The 10,232-nt window shown below is 36.1% G+C and overlaps 2 protein-coding genes across 2 annotated transcripts; both read right to left on the reverse strand.

Annotated features, from left to right (window-relative positions):
* Positions 1-411: 411 nt before the first annotated feature.
* Positions 412-5,832, reverse strand: LOC106083830 (uncharacterized). The gene is made up of 4 exons (XM_013247084.2): positions 5,814-5,832; positions 4,495-4,651; positions 3,084-4,312; positions 412-3,015 (listed from the first exon to the last, which is right to left on the reverse strand). Exons 2-4 carry the CDS (start codon positions 4,591-4,593, stop codon positions 609-611), a joined length of 3,735 nt encoding a protein of 1,244 aa, XP_013102538.2. The 5' UTR covers positions 4,594-4,651; positions 5,814-5,832; the 3' UTR covers positions 412-608.
* Positions 5,833-7,139: 1,307 nt separating this feature from the next.
* On the reverse strand, positions 7,140-9,366 carry LOC106083820 (CDP-diacylglycerol--glycerol-3-phosphate 3-phosphatidyltransferase, mitochondrial). The gene is made up of 2 exons (XM_013247075.2): positions 7,923-9,366; positions 7,140-7,865 (listed from the first exon to the last, which is right to left on the reverse strand). The coding sequence occupies exons 1-2, from the start codon at positions 8,994-8,996 to the stop codon at positions 7,446-7,448; spliced, it is 1,494 nt and encodes a 497-aa protein (XP_013102529.1). The 5' UTR covers positions 8,997-9,366; the 3' UTR covers positions 7,140-7,445.
* Between the last annotated feature and the right edge of the window lie 866 nt (positions 9,367-10,232).

Here is a 10,232-nt window from a genome sequence, read left to right on the forward strand (position 1 = left end):
TTTATAAAATCAGCTGACGAGGGCCTAAAATACGGATTTAATGAGCAGTGTAAACGGGGTTATATAAAGGAAATATGTCAAAAATAATCCTATTTCAAATTTACATTAAGTTTTGTGAATAAGGCCGTTGGGATATTTGGAAAGGCTACAAGATGAAGTTGATTTCATCTCTACCGGTCTAAAATCATAAGCATTTACACTTTGAACTTTAATGGCCTATATCTCACGAACTAGGTCCTTCGCAAACAAAATTTTTGCACAATTTTGTTGTTGTTGTTGTAGCAGTGTGTTGTGCACTGAGGCGGCGTCGATGAAGGACTTCATCGAGTCAATCTGGTACGTACAACTGGCTGCCATGGGATTGACGTATGCGGTTATGCGGCCCTGATTAATTTAGGTTTGTTTTGAATGTATGTATGAAATTTTTATTTCTTTGAAAGTAACAAAACATTAAAATGGAATAAAAATTTGTTGTGATAAAAAAATATATATAATAATAATAATATGTTTTTATATGTATAAAATTATGTATTAAATGGTAAAAAACAGGACAATTTCTATATGCTCATTTAAAACAACACATCATTTTGTAATAGATTTTTCTCCCATTACTTTCTACCTTCACCAAATGAAGCGTACAGATCACCACAGCGGTTGGCATAATCTAGCACATCATCATCACTTTCAGACGTCGAAGCTACACTAGTGTCCTGCACTCCTGAAGTCGGCGGTCTTAGATATACGGTTGAATTGCTGTTGAAACGCAGAGGACCTATGTAATATTTGAGAAACTTTTCTGCAGGTTTTTGGCCAATGACTTTGCTTAAATGTTCCAAGGTTATATTGAAAAATCCATCGTCTCTAGTTAATTGTTGTTGATCTGGTCCAATGCTAGAATTTTTCGGGGCATATATAAGGATGCCCTTCTTTTTGTCGGTTCTCCTTCTTTGTACAGTTGCGTTTAATGTGTCTTGCTGATTTGTGTGACATAAAGATGAGGATGTCAAAAGCTCTGTATTAGTAGTCGAAGAGACTACAGTGCAATTGATTTCCTCAAGTGCTTCACTTTTTGACTCGCATTCCACCATATATCGTCCACTGCGATCTTGGGTGATGCCCATGCGAGTTCTATTAACTTCGGGAGAATATGGAATGGTTGTGGTTGATGAAACATTGGAAACAATATTCTTTAAATTATCCTCATCACTAGGGCTTGAAGCATTTGGTTTCTTTTTAATAGTCTCATCTCCCTTGTCTGCTATTACCTCCTTATCGATTGTACGAGAAGAATCCTGATCAGGGTATAAAGCAATTCGTTTCGAGATCACATCATCATTTTCAGTGATTTGTCTTTTGGTTGTTTGGTTTTTGGGACCACCAAACTTTTGTTTCGTTTCACTGTATGAATCCTTTTTGTTGTTAGAACTAAAATCTTTGCTTTTTTCTGTTTTATTTTCTTCAAATTCATCATCAGAACTTAAAGTGTACAGTTTTTTCTCGCTAGTTTTAAAGCTTTGTCTCTTTGAGGAAGTTTTTTTCTCCTTAACTGTTTGTTTTGTTACATTTATGAGATTCAACGAATCGTTCTGTTCTTTTTTCTTCTTCTTAGACAACGCAATGGAACTAGTTGTAGAGTAACTTGGGCCATTTTCATGCTCTTCATTATCTTGATGCCATAAGTGATTGTCCTCATTGTTCTCTTTTGCCTTTGAGAACGTATTTTCCTGTGTTATTTGATATGCCCTAGTGTCCTTTATAGAGGTTTTGTCCACAGGCTTCAGATTTTTAGATAAACTCATGTTTATTTTTTTTCCGAATGTTCTTCCCTTGATTTCTACTGCATCACAATTGTTTTCAAAATTTCGATCAACATTTCCCCTATGGATGCTGCGATCAGCTTCGTACTCCTTCATTGGGACAAAATGCTCCTTTCCAGCTTTTTTCTCTGCAAGCTCTTTGCGCTTCACTTTTTTAGTGCCTTTGTTTGGAGCTTCAATACAATGTTCCAGCTTTGATTCAACAGTTCTTTCTTGAGATTCTCTATCTTCAGTCGAGCCTTCGCATTCTGAAATTCGGCTTTTTGTATGACTTAAAGTAGTAGATTTGTTTATATGCGAAATTCTTTTTGATAACTTCTCTTGTTGGAAATCAATCTCTTCGTTAGTGTTGTGTTGACCCAATTTAGACTTACAAATTGTTGAATTGTTTTTGGAATTTGAACTTTCAAGCAAATCTATACTGTAGTTCTTATTTTCTTTAACAACGGATTTCTCTTTCGCGTTCTCTAGCTCCTCTAATTCATAATTGTCAACGATATTTTCCGTTTCACACATCTGATCCATCCTTGTAGTAGGTAATGTAAGAAAATTTTCGTTGTCTATATGTTCCTGCTCCAGTTTTCCTTTAAGGCCCTTCGAATGGTTCTTTCTTTTCGCTTTTGATGGCAATATTTCCGTTTTCTTTTTCCCAATTTTTACCATGGTCCTTTTATCCTTAGTATTATTGTTGTCATCCAAATTTTTAACCTTTTTCCTAGAAGTCGAGCAATTCTTTTCAGTTGTCACTTTCGGCAATGAGTCGTCTTCCTTTTTCATTTGCATTTCGTTTTCGGCAGTCTTATTTTTTTGTTGCTTTTTGAACTCAGCTTCGGACAACTTAAGAGCTAGTTCAAGTTCTCGTTCGAAACTATCTTCAGCTGACGCTTTTTGGACAACATCTTTTTTCTTTGTGTATTTTCTTACTTTTTTGGTGACATTTGATTTTGGTATATTCTTGCCATACTCATCTGCCTTGATTTCTTCAGTTTCGGTCTTTTTTGACCGATCTTTTTTGACCGATTCATAACCCCAATCCACTGGGTTATGAATAGCTTGCTTTTGACCAGCAACATCAATAGTTTGCTTTGGACCATCATCATTTACAATCTCTAATTGCGTTGAAGTCATCATTGGTTTCTTTGTAGGTGAAAAACAATTCTCAACTATCCATTCTTCTGTTGATGTATCCGCCAAATGTCTAAAATATGAAAGAAAATTATTTTAACCTAAGAACTCAAAAACCTTTTTTATAAATGTTTTACTTACTTGTACTCTTTGCATAGTCTTTTCTCATTGCAACATTTACACTCAGATTCTCGTTTGCAGGGACGGTTGTCCAATCTCTTCAAAGGTTTTTTCTTGCCACTTGTAGATGGTATTGCGCGAGCATGGGCTTTCAAATAACTGTACATATGATCGTGACTTGGAACAGACATCTTTTCTGATAAGCAATATTGAGAGCGTTTAGAAGAAGTTGTTAAATGATGTCCAGTGACAAATCCTGAGCAATGGCGTTGATTGCAACAAGCTTGATGATGTCTACGATGATAGTTTCTTTCGCCTTCATCCTGATACAAGTCATCGGAATCCGTAGATGATTCATCCATAGTGCTGCAACTGTTACTTGCAGTACGTTTTCGAAAGAGTTTGCGCCTTTGAAAATGTTGGGAATGAGTTGGAGTGAAGTATGGGTACAATGGCTCATAAGCTTTACTGGAAAAATGTTTATCCTTGTAAAAAAGCATGGCTGATTCTTTGGCCAATCTTCTTCGAAGTCTCAACTCATTTAAATGCAAATCAGCATCCTCATCTTGAACACAGGCATATTTATCTCGCAAAGCTTGGCGAGTGCTCTTGAACATTCTGTATGTTTTTATCATCATGGTAGTAGACGCTGAATTTTTAACACTTCCAATTCTACTAGACCGTATATAACGAGCTGTTTCACCTGAATCAAAAGAATCATCCGATTCGGTGTCTTCCTCTGGAATACAGTTTCTGTAAGCCGGTTCTCTATGGAGATGTTCAATCAAATTATTCTTTCTCATACGCGCCGTATCTCTTCTCTCGCTAGACGCCGTCTTTGGAATATCAGCAGCACACAAAGAGTTGTGCCTTTTTAACCAACCCCCCACCTTCTCAATCTTTTTGGAATCAAATGTACTGAGTATGCGATCCATTCCTGATTCCTTCATTTGACGATTATGTTCGTTGATAACAGGCAAAGTTTCATTCAGCATATCGATTATGTCATGGCTCGCCTTATTTGTTGAAACATCTTCCAGTTTTTTCGTGCTATTGAACATCAATGAAAGACGTGTCGAATTTGTAATATCTCGAAGTACCTCCGGGTCAATGTTATCAACATAGTTCTCATCTTCCATTGAGGCCAACTCATCATCATCATCGTCATTATAATCATTAGATATGGTTTCTAAACATTTTTCCACATCGTTTAGAGGTATTTCACATAGATTTTCAGATTCATGGATATTCTAAGGGATATGCAAAATATTAATTGAGTCGTAAACAGTGACAAAAAACAAAGTTATTCTTGTAACCACATTTGCATGTGAAAGCATCTATCCCCGTCAAGCTCGTTCTGGTCCATAGGACCGATGGCCAAGGGAACATGATGACCATTGGCTACAAAAAACAATGATTTTTCAATACTTACATCAAGAAAAGCAGACCACAATTTCGAACGCTCGTAACTTAACTTCTGCAAGCGTTCCAAATCAAGTAAAGGGTTTGTATTGTCCCTTAAAGATTCCATTGAACATCAATTGAATTTATGGATTGGTTTTATTTTGTGTTTTGTTTCCACTAGTGATCTATAAGTAGATTTCCGATTAATCGAAATCAGTAGAAGCCAAACATCGAAAAAACAGGATGTTCAAAAACTCGAATAATCGATATATAAAAAACAGTAATCGTTTTTGCGATTTTGGGCATGTGCCAAATAGTAACAATTGCGGTGTTTTATTTGAGTACTGTATAGTGCAAATCACGATTATTTATTTCTTACAATCTGTTCAAGGCAGATTTAACAAGGTTAACAGCTGCCAGGTTTGACGGTATTAAAATGTCAGATTTTTGTTTGCATTCTCTCAATGCACAAACGCACACAAATTTCTTTGCGTGTTGGCACACCGTCGATCAGCTTGATGGCACAATGGCGGATTGCGCCATATGATTTGTAGTTGTTGTACAAATGAGACCACCTCTAATTGCTTCGCCATGCCATCTGTTATTGCATGTCTTCTGTCAAGCGATAATTGCTGTGATTAATTTTATTACTATATAGTGCAAATCACTATTAATAGTTTCTTGTTATGTGGTATTGCGTGTTATCTATAACTTACCAATACAACTTTGCACTAGCACTGGCGAACTATTGATAATCGCAACATTCGATATTTTTATATTTCTTATAAAAAATATCGATAATATCGTTAATCACTTATATTTCCGAGGCGGCTGTTTACAGCCGACCAGGTTTGACGGTATTAAGATGACAGATTTTTGTTTGCATTCTCTTTGTTGTTATCTTCTTTCGTGTATATTCTCTGATAATGTACCCACACGTATACACACACGCACACAAATTTCCTTGTGTGTGTTGGCAATACGTCGATCAGCTTGCAGAAAGTTTGCGTACGCGAGATGAGAATATGCGAGAATGAAAATAACAACAAATGCAAACAAAAATCTAACATCTTTATACCGTCAATCTGGCTGCTGTTAACATTTTAACTTTGCCGATAGTATCGATGGAAAAAATACCAATCGAAATTCAGACAAAAAATAAAATATCGATAGTGACAGTGATATTTTTCCAGTTCTATTTTGCACTAATATATTATCCAGAACATCTGAAATGCACTGGATAGGAATAAAATAAAACACAGCAAATAAGCAAACAGCTTATGTTTGTATACCCAACACCAATATTTAATTAAAGACACAAAATTTCAATTATTCTTTAAACGCAACATATCAATAAAATCTTCTTTAGGAACAAAGTTTTAATAAAATGATCTCCAAAGGCAGAATTTATCTGAAATTTGTCGGTTTTATTCACAGAACTTTTTTTTATTAATAGAAACATTTACGCCCGTATTCACAAAACTTAAAATCATAAAATAGGCTTATTTGACAGCTCTTAAGGGAAATCTGTCAAATAAATCTATTTCAAATCTATATTAAGTTTTGTGAATATCGGAGTTAATATAGGACTAAAAAAAGAGCAATTAACAAAACATCTTTAAAAAAGGCCGTTTTTGGCATAAAAACTGATATAGTAAAAACATGATTGTACTACTATATTTAGCAAAAGACAATACCCTGTTTTCCAAGATTGGCCTGATGACCTTAATAAATATTATAAGACCTTCAAAGTAAAATAAAAATCGTCAAAACGTAAAGGGATTTAAAGCACAAATCGTCAAACGTCAAAAGCCAAATTTTGGTTTTTGTGAGAAAGAAAAAAATAAGTTTTGGTATGGTCTTTGAACCATGGTAGGGAGGGCTGAGTGGAAGGTCCGGGCTACCGAAGACCTAATCTTGAAACGATAAACCTTTTGTATTCCTCGGGCTAAATCTTGGCGGGTTAAGAATGCTCGTGAGACGTGGTTGAGGCCGGGTCCTTGTGCTGTAGGGGACATAACACTTTTTTCTCAGCTAATTCAGAACCAAATTAACCTTAAAGGGCGAGTCCTTGTGCTGTAGGGGACATAACACTTTTTTCTCAGCTAATTCAGAACCAAATTAACCTTAAACTTGAAAATTTGGCAATAATTGCAGGTTTCTTAGATGCACGAATGAATGAATTATCGAATCGCTTTATATTAACGATTTTCTCTAATCTTAAGTGAGAACTCATCAAAATATGATACAGGGAAACAAAGTCGTAAAAAAGTCATCACCCTAATTAGTATTCAACAAGGATTATTTGCCTACACTACGTTTCTACCAGGCAAGTCAATTCAGGACCTTGTTCATTAGGGTGATGACTTTTTCTTTTTCTCAAAAACAATTTTCTTTGCTCGAATGACTGAACTTGTCTATTAGACACTAAAATAACACTTATTTCAATGAAATATAAAAAAAGGTCACGTATGAACATATCATTTTGAAATTAAATTTTTGTGAAATTTTTTGTGCGCGATGTTTTTTAACGAATCAATTTATACGTAAGCATATGTCTAATTTTTAATAAAAACTCATCAACATGATATAAGGTTGTGAAAAAGTCATCACCCTTATGTAGATAGATAGTTAAAACTTAGGCAATAAAACTAAAATAAAAAAAAAACTTTATGGGAATAGACCTGATGTATTTAAATCACAAAAACATACACATATTTGGTATTAACAATGTAAAGGTAAACAATTGCAAGAACAATCTAGTTATCTCTTTAGGTTTATGGTTAATTCAATAATAAACATAACGCATAAAAAATAATTTTGTGTTATGGCATATAAGGTATTAAGTTTAATGTTTTTTCTTTTTGTTTAATCTAATTTAGGGAACGAATTAAGCATCCTTTAAGGCATTCGGCATTTACCAATTCTCAATTTCATAAATGTTCTAGCTTAAATATATAGGGGATATATTATGGCTATTTAGAAAAATGTCCGAAACAGTCCCACTACAGCCTGTACCCATCTCGGCACCGGTCGTGTTGTTATTTGTTTTTCCGCAGTAGACGAGAGACTAAATAGACGCTCGTTTTCGTTTTGCAGACTTTGTCTTAACATTTGATTGGCAGTAACTAAGCATATTTGTGTTTCTAAATCCCGATTTACTGATCGCTCGCCGAAATTGGACGAACCAATCAATGTGAGATTCGGTAATTTCGATTGAGGTAGATAGTACCAGAGACCTTTGGCATGATAGGTCCAGCCTTGTTTTTCATATTCAAAAAAGTTTACGCGGTGCTCCTGTTTGCGGTTCACAAGACTCTCGTAGAAACTTTTAGCAATAAGAGTGTAAGCGGCCGGTATACCCCCAGCAGGTCCTTTGGCGCCTTGGAAGCCATTAGCCTAAAAGAAGAAAACAAAATATTTGTACACGGCTACAAACATCCACAGTGTACTTACATTTGGATGAGCCATTAGAATGCTGCATTGTGCTAAACATTTGTGCGTAAGTGTATCCATGTACTCTTGTGTTAAATTAAAATAACCCGTGGCAAGTTTTAATCTGGAATCTTCAATGCAGCTTGATAAAAGACGCTTGGTAACAACACTGTCGTGATGAATGCCAATTTGACCCATCTCTACTAAAGGGAAAATCCATGAGTCGGCATCTTTAGATTCGTTACAGGCTTTTTGTTGTCTTTGATAAACTTGTTGCATAAAATCTGTTATACTCTTTTTAGCTGTCCGTGTGAAGTCTTCCTTTGTTCCCTCATAGGGTAAAGCACCCCGCCAATTTCTATGTAACCCAACATCTGAATTTTTTTGCACACTTAGGCTAAACTCTTGAACCCGGCATATAAACTCAGCATAAAAATCTGCCAATGGCTTATCCTCGATGAGTATATAACGATCTTGACGATTTGTAAAATAATCATTTGAGAGATTGGCGCCAGATATTAGTACAGCATCGTCAAAAAGATAAACTTTCATATGTTGCAAGCCCAGCAATTCATTCCAACGAGCTGGAACAAGTCGTTTAGTCATGCCTCTCAAGTTGGGCGTATGATAGAGACTAAACTGAACTTGTTCTCCGAAGTCTTGCACCAGCGGTAGCAGCATGGTTTTTGAGTTCGTTTCACCTCTAGTGCCTCGTGCGAAATCCAATAACACATTGACCCTTAATGACGATTGCTGTTGTAAACTCTTTCTCAACGTTTGTACAAAATTCGTTTCCATTTGCCCAGTGCCCAAGTATAGGCTTGCTAAAACTATTCTTTCCCTCGCTGTAGCACTACGTTGCATCAAGGTGTCGTAGAAATGTTTCGGTTCATTTATCACATGTATCTGTTCTCCCCTCAAAGGGAAACAAGGTGCCACATCAAAAAGCCATGACAAGCTCTCTAAACCAGCAGCCGCCGCCACCCCACTTCCATTGGTGAATATTTGAGGCGTTTGTTGTAAACATCCTATGAAGTCGGTTGGTTGATTCAGTGGTTCTGCGAACGCTGAGAAAAGCCGCCTTAAAAACAGCATCTTCTTCAACAAACCAACCAATCAGCCGGAAATCCTATGACAGATAATTTCGTTGACCTTTCACTCGGGCTTTGTCAATTTTTTTTAACTCGAATGAATACTTTCACTTTCGACTTTCGTAATTTTTTTGTTTTTGGTTCAGATGTGTCTGCTGTGCTTATTGTTGCTATTTTTAGCAGTTCTTGTGACTTGTACCCGATTCTTTACACCGGAACCCCTTATGCAGAATGCTTAGCACTGTGTATTTGTAATAAAAGTTAGATTTTTCTGTCACAACTTATCATATTTAATCCGCACACACGTTTCGCCAATTTAATCGTCGTGTATTTCATAATTGTTAATGTAAATTGTCATAAATAAATGTTGTCTGAGCTAGTTGCAAGCAAAAGGTAGTAAAAACAGATGTTTTTACGACTCAAGGAATCTTTACACGTAAAGATAATTTGTAGTATTGGTCAGGGTTCACTAAAGAAGATTATGTCACAATCCCAGCTTTTTCACAACTACATATTTCGAGTGGAATGTTCATGGGCAAAATTTTGTAATTTGTACATATTCCGAGGGAGGCCATCGTTGCGCAGAGGTTAGCATGTCCGCCTATGAGGCTGATCGCCTGGGTTCGAATCCTGGCGAGATCATCAGATAAAATTTTCGGCGGTTGGCAGCATTTGTGAGATACTATGCAAATTTCTCTATGTAAAACTTCTCTCCAAAGAGGTGTCGGTAGGCCGTTCGGGCTCGGCTATAAAAATTAGGGCCCTTGTCATTGAGCTTAAACATGAATCGGACTGCACTCATTGCTGCTGCTCCTTAGTGGAATATTCATGGGCCAAATTTGCAATTTTACATATTCCGAAAGCTGAATAAAGTACACGATGAGTGACCAATTTCACATTTATACATTTGTCAATTAGTAAATTAATTACAGCTATATGATAATTGTTTTATTGATAGCTCATTCGATGGATAACAACTTATCAAAAGCATTTGTTTCTGAGGAAGTTATTCTTGTTGTAGCTTCAGTGCAATAGAGCGATGGCGTTATAGTTGGCTGGAAAATTACAATGAGCTATTGTGGGTAAACCAAAACACCTCAAAGTCAACAAAATATTTGAGTATCGCGCCATAAGAGTGTGTATTCAGTTCCTCTTTTCAATCGGAAATCCGTCAAAAAAATCATACGAACTAAAATCATGTAAGAATACGGTTGTACGTATCGGATTGACCCGATGAAAT

Source organism: Stomoxys calcitrans, chromosome 2, assembly GCF_963082655.1.
Source record: "Stomoxys calcitrans chromosome 2, idStoCalc2.1, whole genome shotgun sequence".
NCBI classification, from domain to species: Eukaryota; Metazoa; Arthropoda; class Insecta; order Diptera; family Muscidae; genus Stomoxys; species Stomoxys calcitrans.

Coding starts and splice junctions, on each gene's coding strand:
- LOC106083830 (XM_013247084.2), bottom strand. CDS start 4,593: ATGGAATCTTTAAGGGACAATACAAACCCTTTACTTGATTTGGAACGC. Junction 4,313..4,494: donor TGTGGTCTGCTTTTCTTGAT/GTAAGTATTGAA, acceptor CATATCCCTTAG/AATATCCATGAATCTGAAAA. Junction 3,016..3,083: donor AGACTATGCAAAGAGTACAA/GTAAGTAAAACA, acceptor TTCATATTTTAG/ACATTTGGCGGATACATCAA.
- LOC106083820 (XM_013247075.2), bottom strand. CDS start 8,996: ATGCTGTTTTTAAGGCGGCTTTTCTCAGCGTTCGCAGAACCACTGAAT. Junction 7,866..7,922: donor TTCTAATGGCTCATCCAAAT/GTAAGTACACTG, acceptor TTCTTCTTTTAG/GCTAATGGCTTCCAAGGCGC.